This window comes from Eleginops maclovinus, chromosome 7 (assembly GCF_036324505.1).
Source record: "Eleginops maclovinus isolate JMC-PN-2008 ecotype Puerto Natales chromosome 7, JC_Emac_rtc_rv5, whole genome shotgun sequence".
In the NCBI taxonomy this organism is placed as follows: domain Eukaryota; kingdom Metazoa; phylum Chordata; class Actinopteri; order Perciformes; family Eleginopidae; genus Eleginops; species Eleginops maclovinus.
Window position 1 is genome coordinate 26235856 of NC_086355.1, and position 17312 is coordinate 26253167.

General features: G+C 43.8%; 1 protein-coding gene across 1 annotated transcript; it reads left to right on the top strand.

The window, feature by feature from the left end:
* Nucleotides 1–12200: 12200 nt before the first annotated feature.
* Nucleotides 12201–14901, top strand: LOC134866979 (zinc finger MYM-type protein 1-like). The gene is made up of 2 exons (XM_063887224.1): nucleotides 12201–12881; nucleotides 12975–14901. The coding sequence occupies exons 1-2, from the start codon at nucleotides 12557–12559 to the stop codon at nucleotides 13754–13756; spliced, it is 1107 nt and encodes a 368-aa protein (XP_063743294.1). The 5' UTR covers nucleotides 12201–12556; the 3' UTR covers nucleotides 13757–14901.
* The last annotated feature ends 2411 nt before the right edge of the window (nucleotides 14902–17312 follow it).

Sequence of the window (17312 nt, forward strand, 5' to 3'; positions counted from 1 at the left end):
TGGCATTCTGGAGGCTCATCAGCCAGCAACATCAAGGATGATCCGTGTGACAAGTGCCAAAGAAACATCGGTCTGTGTGGCAGAGAAGAAAACATCCCACAAATCAACCAAGTTGCTGCCAATAGATGAGCTATTTCTTTTTCTAAATTATTTATCAACTGGATGCACACAGAGAGAGCTTGGGCACCAATTTCACATCCATCGAACAACAGCCAGCAGGATCATCACAACCTGGGCCAACTTTCTATACTGCATACTGGGAGCTGTGTGTATCTGGATGACCCCTGAGGAGATAAAAGCCAACTTACCTCCTGAGTTCAAGGAATATGCAGACACTCAGGTCATTGTTGACTGCACAGAGCTGCGGTGCCAAACTCCATCCTCACTTGTGCTACAGAGTGAGGTGTATTCACATTACAAATCGCACTGTACCTTCAAGGACATGATTGGCATGGCACCACATGGTCCTCTGACATTTGTTTCTGCGCTCTATGGGGGCTCTGTCAGTGATCGTGAGCTTTTTAGACTGTCAGGCATCATACCTCTCCTCTCCCCTGACATGGCTGTGATGGTGGACAAGGGCTTCAGGGTGGACAATCTTGTGGCAGGAAAACTGCACAGGCCTGCCTTCCGCTCCAACAAGGAGCAAATGGCAGCACAGGACGTCCTGGAGACACAGTCAATCGCATGGCTGCGAGTTCACGTCGAGAGGCTAATAAGGCATGTCAAAGAAAACAAACTTTTTGATACTGTAATCCCTTTGTCGATTTGTGGGAGCATTAACCAGCTTTTCACCGTAGCTTGCATCTTGTCCAATTACCAAAATGGACCTCTGGTTAAAGAATGGAGAAAACATAATTGCCAGGTAGAAATTTGACTGTTTGCTTCATGGCTGTCTGCTCCTCTTTTATTTATTTGACAAACAATATACTGATTCACACCACAATTTTGTTTTGCCTTACATATACTGACTTGTATTTTAATTAAATTATTTATTTGAAATCTATATCAACTTTACTTCCCTTCATTTCCCTCAAGTGGTCCTCACACATATTGAATATTGGTTTAAAATCTAGCAATACATTGGTGTGTACACTTTAAGTGAAGTGGTCAATCCTAAACATTTTACAACTCCATAAATAAACTTAAAACAACCCACTTGAAGGCCTCACATTATAAGGAGAAATCAACCAGAACAAGACATTTCTAAGAATTCATTGTTTACTGATCATACAACAGATATTTATGTAGGTATGTGTAGAAAAAAAAGAAGTCTGCTCTCTCTCTTATTTTTTGTATCACATCACTGTCCCTGTATATTCTTTGAATCAGGGTGTCTTCCTCCGCAAACACCACAAAATCGCACCACTCCATCCCCGTTAGGAGCAGCTGACCCTGCACCTGCCAGTAGTAGCCATGACCTGGCTTCAATCCCAGGTTGCCGTCTTTCATTTTCAGATGTGGATAATCCACATAGCTTTTAATGTTTGGACATTTTATTTCCACAAGGCCGAATTCAGAACACTCTGTTGGGTCAAAGACAACCCCATCTGGGGATGTGCCTAACCAGGGTGTGTCAGGGTGTATAACAAAACCACAAGGGTAGTGGTTCACCCTCTTGAGCTGGCAATACTCCTCGATGGCATCATCTTCCATTTCGAGACCCCTCTTCATTGCTGCTGTCTGACGGACCCCTTTGAGCAACCGGTCAGCCATCTTTTCTAAGGTGCAAGGTTTTGCATGGCATATTTCCCAAAAATGTGATGAGGTGAGTCTAGGTTTTCTCAGTCTATGCCAGTCTGTAGATGCACTTTGGCCCCTAGTGGCACCCTCTATGTTCTTAGCCATTTCCCAGGTAACCTCAAGTGACTTGAAGTGCAGCTGTTGATGCTTAGAGAAAACAGACATAAAGCACGATGTTTCCAGTCTGCAGCTAGCCAATGGCAAATCTGGACGTGGTGGAGCATCAGGGTGAGCAACAGAGCGACTTCTTGCCATGGGTTGTTGATATGAAAGAGGACTACCTACTTGTACCAAACCCAGTGCACAGTTCACCAGTGGCACCTCACAGGTGATACCCATTGTACAAATGGTTGGTGCAGAAACAGGGGTGAACTCTTTGTAGATCTCTGACACTTTGAGAACAGACAGGTCCAGCAACTCTCCACTGGTGGCTTTGTACAGTGTGGACCTATATGAAAATTGGATAAACATCAGTAAGATACATCATGTAGCCTAATAACTAAACATAACAAAACTACAGTTTTCTTGATTGGTTGAGAAAAGTAGGCCTAACAAATTAATTAAAAGGCTACTAACTAGAAAACAAATTCTCACCTTACTCCCTCGGCCATGGTCCTCTGCTTTGGTTTGGCAGACATCATAGCCATCTTTTCGATGGGACCTGGTTTAATACCCTGTGAATATAGGTCACAAATAGCAGGGATGAGCTTATGATGTCGGTGGGTAGATGTAGTATTGTAATTATAGTTACATTATTCCGAGACTTGCCATGGTTCTTGGCTTGTGCCACTGTTGTTCACTCTCCGTACAGCTCAGCACTGGTGGAACAACTGGAATGTCAAGCTGTGAATAATGTGCAGACTGGAAAAGTAGAGCCACACAATGGTTACACAACACTGATCCAGCTACACATGTACAGCTGTGATGGACCAGCTCTACAGGAATTGAATCCTTCAGCCCCACCTGTAGCAAGATGTAAAAAAAAAGGGATTAATAATCTTTTTCTTTAGATTTGTTCTGTGTTGATGTTGTCAGTGATACAGTCTATTTGATTTGCAGGTACACATATTATCCCCACTTAAAAATTGCAGTATACCTAGCTAGATTCCACAGGTTCAAATAAACTTTTAGACATATCTTATGTATTTTACCTAGCTGGGATGTTCACCATACATGGGAAAGCAAACTATACTACACCACTGGTTGCTATCAGTGAAAACACAGTAGTAACGTCAGCATACACTGGTAGATTATAACGTGAATTGGTTAACCTAGAGAGCAAAGAACCAAAATAACACGGTTAACCCAGGAACATGGGTAACTATCTTAACGCTACATTCATCCTACACTCAAACTGTGAGGTGGTTTTGACTTGTCCATTGACGGATGACATAACGCCCTCACACACACTACTCCTGTCACTGGATCTTTCCTGGACACTGAGGGGAAATACAACACCGAAATTAAAATACACACAACCAGTTGCTAATCGTATCAACATAACAACGTATTGAATAACACTTAAAGTATTTAGTACATTTACACGATTTGATTTAGAAGTATTTAGCTGCTAGATATTCAATGTAGCTCGCTTACGTTAACAGCTGAGCTGACAGCTGAGACGTTAGGTAACGCAAACAGCTTGACTTACCTTCAAAGTTGTGGATGTAACTTGATATGTACAGTTTAAATCCCTTTTCACGCTTACAACCAGGTGCAGGTGAACAGTGGTCGACAATCCTGTGGAAGGTCATTCACGTCAATCTTTGGGAGACCTTGTAGACACCGGGTGAAATATGCCATCTTTTCACGATCAAAACCAAAAACTGCAGTGAACCGGAAATGGGTACGCGTACACTCAAGGCGCCGGAAGTAGAACTCCTTAGTTACGTGCACGTAGCCTGAGCGGTAAGAACAAAGGAGGAGGCATTGCTCTGTATGTGAATGAAAGATGGTGTAATCCTGGACATGTTACTGTGAAGGAGCGTTTCCGTAGCCCGGACATTGAACTGTTAGCTGTTGGATTACGTCCTTACTACCGGCCCCGTGAATTTCACTACGCCATTGTTGTTGCTGTTTACATTCCTCCATCAGCTGATGCGGAGGTGGCTGGTGAGGTCATCCACTCCACTGTGGCAAAATTCCAAACACTACACCCAAATGCTTTCATCACCATCACTGGGGATTTTATTCATGCAAAACTGGACAAAACTCTACCTACATTCACACAGTATATAAAATGCCCTACCAGAGACAACAACACTCTGGACCTTGTATATGCTAATATGCATACTGTGCCACTGCTCTCCCCGTCTGGGCAGATCAGACCACAACCTTGTCTTTTTGGCAACAAAATATGTCCCTCTTGTACAGAGGCAGCCTGTATCTACTCAGACAGTTAGGAAGTGGACCCCTGAGGCCAATGAGGCTCTACAGGACTGCTTCAAGACCACGGACTGGGATGTGTTTTGCGTGCCACATGGAGAGGACATCAACAACATGACCGACTGCATCACCAATTACATCAACTTCTGTGAGCAAACAACATTACCAGCTACAACTGTACACTGCTTCCCGAACAATAAACCCTGGATTAGAAGTGACCTGAAACAGCTTTTAAACAATGAGAAGAGAGCATTCAAGTCTGGGGACAAATCATTGCTGAGGAGCATCCAGCACAACCTGAGGGACAAGCTGAGGAAGAGCAGGGATGCATAGGAAGAAGCTGGAGGCCAAGCTCCAGCAGAACAATAGCAAGGATGTGTGGACTGGAATGAAGGCCATCACAGGGTTCAAGGGGAGGGCTAACGAGCTGAACACCTTCTTCAATAGGTTCAGCTCCCCGCCCCACTGATGCTGTCTCCTCTACTTCACACCTGACCTCCACCACTCATCCTGGCTTCAACAAGCCCCCCCCCGCCTATCTATCTATCTATCTATCTATCTATCTATCCATCTATCCATCTATCCATCTATCCATCTATCCATCTATCCATCTATCCATCTATCCATCTATCCACCCATCCACCCATCCATCCATCCATCCAGTGCTTAATTTGTAAATCATAAGGTGCCGGAACGCAAAGTACATGACAGCTCAGGGATGACGAGACGCGTACAGGTCCCGGAACGTATACATAAAAGGTGCTGAAAACAACATGAAAATGTCCACTTGCAACGCTGTGGGACATACAAGCCTCGATTTCAAATAGTATCCATGGTATAAATGTTATGACGATAATTTACAATTATTTTAGGATAGTACGCACAACGCACAACAACAACACATCACCACAGGTGGGACTTCAGTATACAGCCAGCAATCCATTTCTCAACAGGTTTAACGTGTAAAAAAAATATTTATTATTCAAAGATTGGCACGGCGGCCTATTAATAGACAGTATGTTTGCTCACCATATTTAGTTGTTTAAAACACCCCACATCACGAGCATGTCCGGATTGTCCTCCATCTCTTTTTTTCTACTTTTACTGCGTGTGTCTGTGGCAGTTCTGTGTCCTTTGGCCACCCAGGACCTCACGTACGGGACTGGATTGAATTTAGCCAGGGGGGGTCCAACAAGATTTAGGAAGAGTAAAGATGACATGGTGGATGTGAGCAAAGAGCTACGGTTGGGAGTGCAAATCAAGTTCATTTGTGAAAATCCGCGCTCACATTCAGCACTTGCAATTGGAATGCTGTTGACAGCAACAAGTAACTCCATCAGCTCATCGGGGGGGTCTTTGCCATCTGAGTCTCTGTACCTTCTGTAGGCCCGTATGACTGCGCGCGGGTTGGCAATGTTGAAGCGCTGACACAGTGACTCGACCTCAGTCTCTCCATACAGCGCACCTGCGTCCTCGGGCCAGTATTGTGCGTAAAGCACCTTCAACTCCTCAATGAACTTGTTATATCCAGTTTTATCTGGCATCCGGCCTCCTTGAGATAACATACGGTCCTCCAAGTTCTTGGCCACAGTTAGAAACAACTGCTTGGGGTCGAGTGATCTGTCGCTTGATTTTCCTCCATTCAGCGTGATGCCATGGAAAGAGTTTTCCTCAATTCCCCTTTGGCTCAGTTCAGTGTAGCGACCTGGCCGATCCGACATGGCCTCAAGTACCCTGATTTCCCGACAAATTGACTTGTGTGCTGAAATGATGGTAATGTCTCGTTTTTGAAGCTCGACTGAGAGCTCAGATAATTCTTGCAATGCATCGCACATTATGCCTAAATTGTTCACAAACGCATGCGAAGATAAGCGCATAGCAAGCCCACTGTATGTTTGCTTTGTGACACTGTTACGGGAGGGATCTTCTGATGCAGTTTTGAAATGCTTGTAAAGTGCTGGGTAGTTCTTCCACACTGCTTCAATGGTTCTAAAACTTGATGCCACCCATCTAGTGTCTAAAATACGACCTATTTTGCATAGCTGGACATCCAAGCTCTCAGCTGACTCTCTCAGCTCCATTCGATTTTTGTTAGATGTGCTATACAGTGCATATATCTTGTCCATCAATATTTTAAAGTGATTTATAGCACCCATCTCTTTCACTACGTCTGCGACTGCAAGCTCAAGCCTGTGGGCTGAGCAGTGCCACACAGTAATGTTGGGAAACATGGCCTGGAGCCGACTCGCCACTCCGCTTTTACGCCCTAACATAACCGAAGCACCATCACAAGTTACTCCAATGAGGGTCTTAGAGAGAAAATCCTGTGTCAAATGCAGGCGCTCCAGAGCAGACAACAGTTTGTGGACAATACCTTGAGCAGTTAGATCATCTAGCTCTACGAGTTCAGTAAAAATGTTTGTAGGCTTGTCCATATCGGGCAACTGAGCCCTAATGTATATTATCAAGCAGCTCTTTTTGCTTAAACTGGTTGACTCATCCAGCATTACACTGATTTTGGGAGTGCACTGTACTATTTTTTCAAACTGTTTTCTTTTCATTTCTTCAGAAATATGTTTCTGTATGTTTCCACATGCAACATTGGAATGTAAAATTCTCCCCATATCGAGTCCATTTAATTCTTGGCAATCAATCTCCTGTTCGAAGCCATATGCGGGACGGTGGCGTTTAGCCTCCTTGTACGCCGTGCGAAATACGCGAGCTGTAGTGGCCATCTGTTCAGACTGACTATTAATTATAGATTGTCCTAAAGTGTCCACTTTTGCCTTTTCGAGAATGTTTGCTGCTGCTAGGTGAGCCTTGGTACGGGCATGTTCAAATACCTTTTTTCTAAGTGCGCGTTGCTGTTTTATAATATCTGAAGCAGATGAGGTTACTGTGCATAAAACCCACTCTTTTGCCAGTTTCATCCCCGACGTCTTCTCTGCCCCCAAAGTCCCCACCGCCTTACACGTTGTGCAACCCAAACCTGATTTTCCCCTAAAAAGCCAGGGATAGTAAGTCTGCTTCACTTTTAGCTGAGCTTCTGTCCAAGCAGTTGTGCATCCCATCCCTGACCTGTCGCTGGACGTCCCACACTCCTCTACGCTCTCCTCTCCTACTGACTCTTCCTGCTGTAAGCCTGATGTCGCGGTTCCACTTGCCTGCTCCAGCTGTTGTACCGGGCTAGTTGATGCCAGGGTACCCACCGGTTGCTGTTGATGGTCCACCTGGCCGACGGTAGCTGGCTCCTGCTCCGGCTGGCGGTGAACCTGACCCGCTGCTGACACGGTGCCAGCCTCCTGCCCGGGCTTGGCTAGCTGTCGGTTAGCTAGCTGGCTAGCTTGTTGCGGCGCTAACCTCCTCCTGGTTTTGACCATCAACATGACCGCTGCAGCTGCCCTCGTCGCTGCTTGTGGAGGCTTTTCTGACTCGTTCTGAAGTGTCTATTACCTCTTCCTTCTTTTTGAAGAAAGACAGTAAATTTAACTGTCTTTTTGACATGCTTGCATTTAATTAGTTTCTTCCTCTCTGCGAAGTGCTCCTCATGTGGCGAATTTCAAAAGTGAACGCGTTTGTCCATTGGTCCAGCTTTTCAGTGCGTCAACACAGATCTCCGACTCTTTCAAATCTTAATCTTAATAAACGACATGAAATTCTTGGGATTTTTTTCTGTAAATTAATATCTGTATATTTTATTTCATTTTAACCATTTTTTAATTTTTATTTTTTGTGAGAGGTACCGGATCTGCCCAAATAGGTGCCGGAACACAGGGTGGCCAAAATGAAGAGGTGCCGGATCCTGTTCCGGCAGGATCCGGCTCAAATTAACCACTGCATCCATCCATCCATCCATCCATCCATCCATCCATCCATCCATCCATCCATCCATCCATCCATCCATCCATCCATCCATCCATCCATCCATCCATCCATCCATCCATCCATCCACATCCATCCATCCACATCCATCCATCCATCCATCCATCCATCCATCCATCCATCCATCCATCCATTGCTTAATGGTAGCACGTAGTTTTGTTTAAATGTGTGTTTAAAGCCCCTATCGCTGCAGTGATGGTCATGTATGTCGTTTAGGGACAAACAATCTGTTTTCTTTTTACAGACTTTGACTTTGGCCTTTGCCTTTAAAGTACTGCTCTGCCTAAAATACACACAGTACAACATACTGTATGCTTTGTTTCATTGTTCTGCCTCAGATTTGCTGTTATTATTGCCACCATGATACTGTTATCTTGTACTTGTATCAGGCTTTAATTAGTAGCTCCACAGTAACTGTGTATACATTTCACGAGAGTGCCAGAACCCATATATAGAATGCATGTTCGAGGGACTTAGGATGCTTGGATTTGCGCACAATTTTGCACAGACATGCAGGTCTTAGAAAGAAACTCATCAACAAAGGGTCCAATCAACAATGTTTAACTCCAAAACACATTGACAGAATATTGCAAAATTTGATACACATGCTCTAGGGACCAGTATTAACTGAGATTCTAAGTATCGTCCTGACTGACTAATGTGGGTGTGGCCTATGACGTTTGCTCAATTTGCAAATAGCAAAAATGAGCTTTTAACGCAAAACTTGGGGCACACGTCACAACCCATGACCTTTAAGAGAATGTACAAAAAATCTTACATTTCTGGTAAAATAGCTCAGTAGCATCTCCTATTGTGTAGTAGTGGCATATAGTTTATGCAGGTCATTGCGGACATTTCAGATTGGTTACTTTGAAAAATGTGTGTTTTTCCCACATTTGTAGCATACTTTTATTTACTCCTCCTAGGGAGTTGTTTTAAAAATTTGGGGTGGGTTAAGCGTATATCCAATGTGACAAAAAGGAATAGTTTATATCTCAAATGGGGAGATCGGAGGCTAAAGGAGAATGTACCATTTTTGACGATTTGAATGTGAAAGACTTCTCTTAGCGTCTCGTATATAGTTTCTCCCATATGCACAACATTTTGAAGGTGAGTTCGTAAGTGTGATGGAAACTTCTGAAGCAATGTAGACGAAACTCAGAGAGACACAGTAGAGCTGGAACTTTGATGGCAATCACTGAAGGTTTATTATGAAGTTCACAGCCGGAGAATTGACAAGACATTTGCTGCAGCCACGAGTTGACAGAGCAGTTGCCACGACCAATTCTGAAGAACTCTACTACAATACGAGGTTTTAACCAGTTCAGAGTGTATAATCAACATTCCTCATCAGCGAGACCAGACAAATATGGACCCTGAACGTGCCATGGAAAAGATTGTGCGCCAGGGAACCTACGTTGCAGCACCACGTCTCTGTGTGTTATTAATAACATGTTAGTGGAGCCTCTGCACAGCCCTGTAACCTGCTGTATATGAACGAGTCTCTATGGCAACGTTAGCTCACCTTGTCATTGGTGTGTTAACGGGGATTTGGCTGACAAGCTTTCTAAAAGCCGGCGATTCCACAGAGGACAGAGGCTGCAGATCTTCAACACTGCCACGAGTGTCTGAACTTCTCGGGGTTCAAGAGGCAGACCAGAGAAAGTTACCTTCTGTTGCTTTGGCCTGCGCGCACTCCTGTCTTTCTCTTTTCTTTTCTCCGAGCCTGCAGCTCTGCATTGTGAGCCTGCAGCTCTGCATTGTGAATCTGTTTCTACAGCCCTCTTAACCAATAGTAAACAGGCTTACTGAGTTACTATTCTACCCGCACAATTATTTCTCTGGTGTCGGAATGTCTAGCGATGTTTGTGAATTCTTATAAACAAACACCACATCATTTCTGGTTAAAATGTGTTTTAATTGCATTACTGAGGATTGTAACAGGTATTTTATTACCAAAATGTTACGTCTTGGGCACAATAAAATGATAAAACCCAAATGCACGACTCGACACAAAAAGAGTTTCCAAAAAAAGATTTTTTACTAGAGGTAATATTCCATAGTCACAAAATTCTAAGCATAACGCACACTACAGTGGTGATAACTCAAAACGATCTGGCACTGGGCACAGAGACAAACACAGCTTAAATATACAAGGTGAACACAGGTGTAAACAATAAGGGCGGGGCAGTTAATCAGGTCAAGGGGAAATCAAGCTACCTGAAATGAGAAAGGATGTTAGTGATCAAATAAAACCGGAAATGACACACAGGAAATGGCAGACAACAAAAAGGATTATTGGACACAGACTAGACAATACATATACATAAACTAAGGTCAAAAAACCATAACCATAATTCAGCATATTTGCCGAGACACAACACCAAATTTCAGAAGTAATGCGTTACTGCGTCACAGCAAAAGTAATAGGTACATTACTGGAACTCCGTTACTTTTGTAACGCGTTACACCCAACACTGGTGTCCATTGACTGAGTGTTGAACACCCACTTAGTGTATCCAGCACAGGATCGAATAGCTGAATTGCCCATTTCTTTTTCAAGCTGTTTTTGTCTTTGCTTGTTTGGTACTCTCTTTGCCCAAGGGTGCTGCTGACAACGGCGCAGTAGAGACCAGACGGCTGTTTGGCAGGCCTCTTGTGCGGTCTCTCGTCGTTGTCTTCCATACACACGCCAACTGACTGACAGAATGCTTTGATTTCTGTCCAGATGTCCTCCCACTTTCACTTGTAGTCCTCATGTTTTCCAAGCATTTCATCATGGACTCAATGACACTTGCATCCTTAGACAGGGTCGTATCTTTTCCTTGAAGTGCCTTGTGTACGACATGCACCATGCTGAGCAACTGGTGGAAAATAATCAGACTCACGCAGAAATCTGCACTTATACAGACCAGACGCCTCCACAAACCTACGATACGGTGGCATGGACAGTTCGGACAAGGTGGAGATCAGGGCCTTCATAGAGTATTTTATAGCAGACACGTTTTTCCATCTACAAGCCCACCTTGTGTCGCTCAGTGATGTATGCTCCGCTGTATCACCAAGCTCTTTTCGTTGCTGTTGGTATGCATGATGAGTTCCCGGTTGGGCAAAGAAGGTGTACAGACTCCCAAGGGTGAGAAAAAAAACCATTGCTGTGCGATTTGATTTACACGCATCCACCAGAAGAAGGTTCAATTTGTGGGCCATGCAATGGATGTATACAGCCGACCGGTGATCCTGGCATAGTTTTTGTTGAACACCATTAACATACGTCCGCCCCTTCCGAACAATCCACAAATCAAATGATTCGCTCTTTTATTTCCAGTACCTTTGCATATCTGATGCACAGTCATTTGCTCCTGCTTAAATGAACGTGCGTTCACAAAAATGATGTTAAAACTGTTAATCCTCAACGCTACCAACGCTATTGAATGGGGCCATAGGCGCCGATACCGTGGGTGCTTCGGGGCCCGAGCACCCACGGAGATTGCCGAGCACCCACGGAGATTTAACCGCACACACGGAGATTGCCGAGCACCCACGAAGATTTAAACCGTTTAACCGCCAATGTAGAGCGCAGCTGGCTTACGAAATGGAGAGATTTCTGATAAAACCCCCCAAAAAAAACATCAAGCGATGCTCAAACTTCCACAAGTGCCCAGTCAACTAACGGTAGGCCTAACGAAGATAACCAAAGCAGTGAAGGTGTGCGGAAAAAAGGACGGTCATTTCAGGCTAGTTGGAAGACGAAATTCCCGTGGATAGCATATGCCACCACCAAAGACAAGGTATTTTGTGAAGTTTGCACAACTGCTAAAAAAATGAATGCTCCGCTTCCATCAACAACACACGATCAAGAATCGTTCAAAGGTTTTGTACAGGATGGCTTTTCCAGCTGGTCTAAAGCACTGGAACGATTCAGATCTCATGAAAAGTCAAATTTGCATCGCATTGCTGCTAGCATTGTTGCTGCTGCTAATGCAGGTGTTAATGTTGCCGCTTCTATTTCTGCTGGAAAACTAAAGCAGATGTCTGATGCCAGAATAGCTTTGTTGGCTGTCCTATCGTCTATTCAATATCTCTCGTGTCAGGGATTGGCCATTCGAGGAAAAACAGACCAGGCTTCCAATTTGATACAGTTGCTAAACTTACGTGCAGAAGATATCCCAGAGTTACAGTCATGGCTGGCTCGGAAGGAGAGCAAGTGGCTATCTCATGACATCCTCAACGAGATGACTGAAATTATGGCCCATGATGTGATGAGAACGCTAATTGGAGAAATTAAGTCTGCTGAGTTTTTCTCTGTGATTATGGATGAGACCGCCGATATTACGGTCAAAGAGCAGGTGTCTATCTGCTTCCGTTTTGTGACTGAAGATCTGGAACCAGAGGAACTTTTTCTTGGATTTTATCAGACATCAAAAACGACAGCAGAAACCCTTTTTCAGCTTTTAAAAGACGTTTTGGTTAGATTCTCACTGCCAGTCAGTAAATGCAGAGGACAATGCTATGACATGGCATTAGAACAGGTCTACAGGCTCGCATGCGGGAGCTGGAGCCCCGAGCACAGTACATCCATTGCACTGCTCATGTTATGAATTTGGTTGTGCATGATGTCGCCCAAAACATTCCACCATGTCGGAACTTCATGGTACTTATTCGTGACATGGTAACACTCATCAGAAATTCCCCAAAGCGACTCACCTGGTTCCAAGAGTTTCAAGGCAAAGACGCATCATCTTTGAAACCGTTATGCCCGACGCGCTGGACCATGACAACGGCCTCGTTACAAGCCATTGCTTCCAACTACAGCGCGCTACTGGAATTTCTGGAGGACCTGTCTCTGAACGAAAAAGGTGACGCAGGAGGTAAAGCCTACGGTTTTCTTTTGCACCTGCAGAAATTTAGCACTTTTTTCTCTTTGAAACTCATGCTGAAATTCTTCTCTCGCATGGAAACAGTCAATGCTGCACTCCAAAAGAGGAGTTTGCACCTACAGAAAGCTAGGCAGATGGTTGACACGCTCAGAGAAGACATAAAGTGTCTTCGTGAAGAAGGATTCCAAGGATTTTGGGAAAACACAACTGCAGCAGCACATGACTTGAATTTGGAGAGCCCAGCTGTGCCAAGGCCAAGAAAAATACCCCGCCGACTGGAAGATGGAGGTTTGCCGCACTGCTTTCAAACACCAGAAACAATGTACCGACAGCAATTCTTTGAGATCATGGATACAGCGTCAACATGCCTGGACTGCAGGTTTAGTCCTTCTGTATTCGAACGCATGCAAGATGTTGAGGATTTTCTGATCGGGAAGGGTGACTGCAAAAGCATCATGGAGTTCTATAGGGATGATTTGGATGAGAAAAGGCTCAGGCTGCATCGTGATATGTGCATTGACTTAGCAAAGCAACGAGGAGTTCGCCTAGCTTCTTTTCAAGATGTAGTGGACTTCCTAAAAGGCAATCAGGGAGAGCACCTGAGAATCATGTTGCCAGAGATGACCAAACTAGTGAAACTCGCACTGACTGTCCCAGTAACATCCTGCAGTTCAGAGAGGTCATTTTCAGGCCTGCGGCGACTTAAAACTTATTTGAGGTCCACGATGGGGCAAGCAAGACTGACCCATATTGCTGTATTGAACACTCACAAGGATGTATCAAGAAATAGGAATCTGGATGTAATCGCAGACGAATTCATCAAGCGCACTGCTGCGAGGAGTGCCACTTTCCTCATAAAGAAGTAGCGTCAATGGTGAGTGAAAACAAATCCAATTTTGATATTTAGTAGCTGTGTGGGCCTATGTGTTGATGGTTAATTGACTGCATTTTACTGCGTGGACCTGTATGCTTTGTGTGTGTAACAACAGCATTAGATGGCCGATTATAACTTGTTTGGCTGGCGGCGTACGTGTCTCACAGCCACGGTGGTGTCGAATTTGCGTTGGATTGTGCACTTGGCCTTAGTTAATGCGAGTCGTTTTACTAAATCATCTTGGTGGAATTGATTATTACTTCAGATCATCTACCTGTGCATCGAACCATCCTGCCTGCCTCAACGACGACTCTTTTGCCTCTTCCTCGCCGGTACTTCTATATCTGACCTGCCTGCCGTGCATCGAACCTGGACTGTGACTGTGACCATCGGACTCCTCTACTGCCTTTCCCATACTGGATATTGTTTTATTTGTTTTTGAACTGCCTACCTGTTTACCGAACCTTTTCAGTAAAGATTATTGATTGCACTCACCCCCTCGTGCGTTTGAATCCTCAAACTCTGCATCCAGGGCTCGACATTAACTTTTTGGCTTACCAGCCAACATGACTGGTAGATGAAAATAATTACCAGCATATTACCATCATATTTTTACCGGCCAAAATTAAACCTGGCTTTTCAGACCTACTCTGACATTGTTTGACATAAACAACCTGTAGCCTAAATAACCCTATGGAAGTAGTATTATTTACATTCATTTGTGCCTAATTTGATATGTGCCTAAATGATCATTTATTATTTGAATAATTCATAGAGGCTTATGCCACCTTCCGTCTTAGATGCAAAAGACTTTTATTTTGATAAAGGTATCGAAAATGTGTTTATGTCACCGTGGGAACGTGAACTTGTCATTACGACTTCAGATCTGGTTACGGATGGATGCACATGCACAAAGTTAACAAATTGTATGGTTTAATGGACCCGTAAGAGAGCTCTTATGGTGTTTTACCCATTTATATTGTTAGGCTACAGAAGAATACATGGCGCTGAAATCCATGCGTTTGACTACTTTTTCCAAATCCATAGGGCAAAAAGTCACGTAGGCTATGTTTTTTGCATAAGGTTTATCTTGGGCGTCGAGGGTCGGGCTTTAAACTTTTTAGAGCACCCACCGGCAGAAACATAAATCGGCGCCTATGAATGGGCCATTTATCCTTGAACTGAAAGCTGTGCTGCGCTTTGAGTACCATTTGCATAGCTCCAAAAGGTTTCCTCGATTCGAAGAGCTCTCCCGTTCATCGTGCCTTCGTAGAGGCAGCCCCTGTTTGCCAAGATAAAGCATCATATCCAGGATATTGGCTGCATATTCCCCGTTACATTTAACAGTTGCTTTGTGAGACTGGGCCACTCAACTGGGCTGCAACAGAACCAGTGGTTTTAGATGTTACCGGCGGAGCAGCTCCCTGCTCGCCTCCCGCCGCTCCCGGCTCTGCTCTCGGCTCAACTATCTTGGGGGGTGTTCGTTGTGGCATTGGGATTACTTGTTTTAATGTTTGCCTTGAAAAATGTTCGTATATACATTTTTGACCTCCAATGTACACTAGCTAAAGCTTATTTTGAAACTTGCTTCTCTGTAATTGGTGGGTTTAATTTCAAGAGAAGGCTTCGGTGTCGGATCGTGATGTGATTGGCCACAGAGGGGATTGAAACATGCCCGCGTAGGCGCTTGCCCAGCGTCAGGTCAATAGTATGATCCTGCAATAGCGGAGGCTGCATAGCATCGCTAATGTCAAAGAGACATACATTATACATTATATTTTAATTTTACCAGGATGCAATGACAAAAATATTTGGTAGGTTGTGCCTTCCCTAGCCTACATTTCCTGCCGCCCATGCCAACAACCTGTATAAGGAAATCACCAACACTAGCACTGTGGTTACAATATCAATCTATCCAGCAGATCGATAGCCTAAAGGTTAAACACACAATCAACATAAACTATACTTTCACTCACCAAAGCTCCAGTAGATGCTCAACTGCTTTCATTTTATGTTTGTATTATTTTCCGCTTGTGATGTAGTCTAAGCCCTCTCATCTCCTCTTCATAACTGCACTTTACGCTGCACACAAGTACGGTCATCAGCAGGGACGTGCACAGACATTTGGAGGGGCCAGGGGCGCAGATAGCGTGTACGTCGTGGGGGTTCTGACGTACACAGATTCGAACGACCTTCAATCCGTCCCCCTCACTTTTATTTGGAAAAAAAAATCAGCTTTCTGTCTTTGCATAAGGCGAACCTCTCAGACAATCAAAAGACTAATTTACTGCTTTGCAACAACTCACATAAAACAGTCAGATCAAAGACGGATCTTCGTTTTCAGAGATTCTAAAAGTTATCTTTCTGGCGTTGTCTCACGCCTGGTTTCCATGGTTACCCAGAACGAGTATGACAGGCATCAGTGAGACACCTCCTAATTCAGGACCCCATAACACATGCAGGATGAGGCCAGCCAGACCTAAGAAGCAGAAAACTATTGCATCGTTTTTTTTAAAAGCATCAACTGTAAGTAAACTGTGCATTACGGTATCATATCACCTTGCATTTTTTTGGTTGTCTGTTCGGAGTAATGTCGCCGTTTAAGAAAAACTGTATGGAGTAGGCCTAGAGACAGACAGTGAGAACGTAGAGGAAGAGAAGTGCCAATTTCACAAGGGGAGGGAATCAACCTTTATGCATTTATTTATTTATTTATTATCAGTTTAATCGGCCATTGCAACTTTCTGGAGTTGTTGGGGGTCTTTTGGAAATGTGTACTTGAATCTGTGATGGTGTATCTAATGGTGTAGGCTTAGCCTAAGTTGTTACAGGTTGAATCATGAGAAAAACGAACTTTAGAGCTAGACAAATGCCACTGTAGTGGCGCTAACGTGATCATTTTAAACTATAAACAGTAATTTTAATTACTAACACTCAGTCAGATATCATGACAGATATTAACTGAAATGGACATGGTAATATTCAATCATTTAGACTGACGCAATGTGTTCAATTTAAGGTGAATCAGTGTTGGCGTTTAGCAGATCCCCATTGAACCTCCATTGAACTTGAATGACTGAGCCTGTTAGCTTGCTATCTTACCAGACACAGTACATTATTTTTTGTCCAGAATCGAACTTTGTAGGCATTACTAACCATTATAGACAAAAGTGCACTACACAAAATTACATATATTTTATTATTTTGAAGCTTATGAAAATAAAATGCTTGTAGGCTACTATGATGCTGGTTGACACACTCATTTATACAGACAGGAAGTTTGCCTCCCATAGCAACACATTATGTTGGCATACTTATAGAATCTTACAATCTCTTGTAGAGATATGCCGTCTGGGACCGGTAGCCTCTGTGGTAGCTTGTATGTCCACGTTAAGTTACTGTTAATGGTGCTAATGCCTTAAAGCAGTTATAATGTTTATAGTATATTAAAATGTTATCATGGTCCTGGCCTGCAGGTAGTTCCTGAAGATGGCAGTGAGAGAGGTGAAACTGAAAGTGATCCACCACTGGAGGGTAGCAGCAGTAGT

Bases quoted from the DNA above. Each gene is read 5' to 3' on its own strand.
- LOC134866979 (XM_063887224.1), top strand. From the start codon at position 12,557: ATGCGGGAGCTGGAGCCCCGAGCACAGTACATCCATTGCACTGCTCAT. The intron at 12,882-12,974 runs GTAAAGCCTACG...GCATGGAAACAG, and splicing joins CGAAAAAGGTGACGCAGGAG to TCAATGCTGCACTCCAAAAG.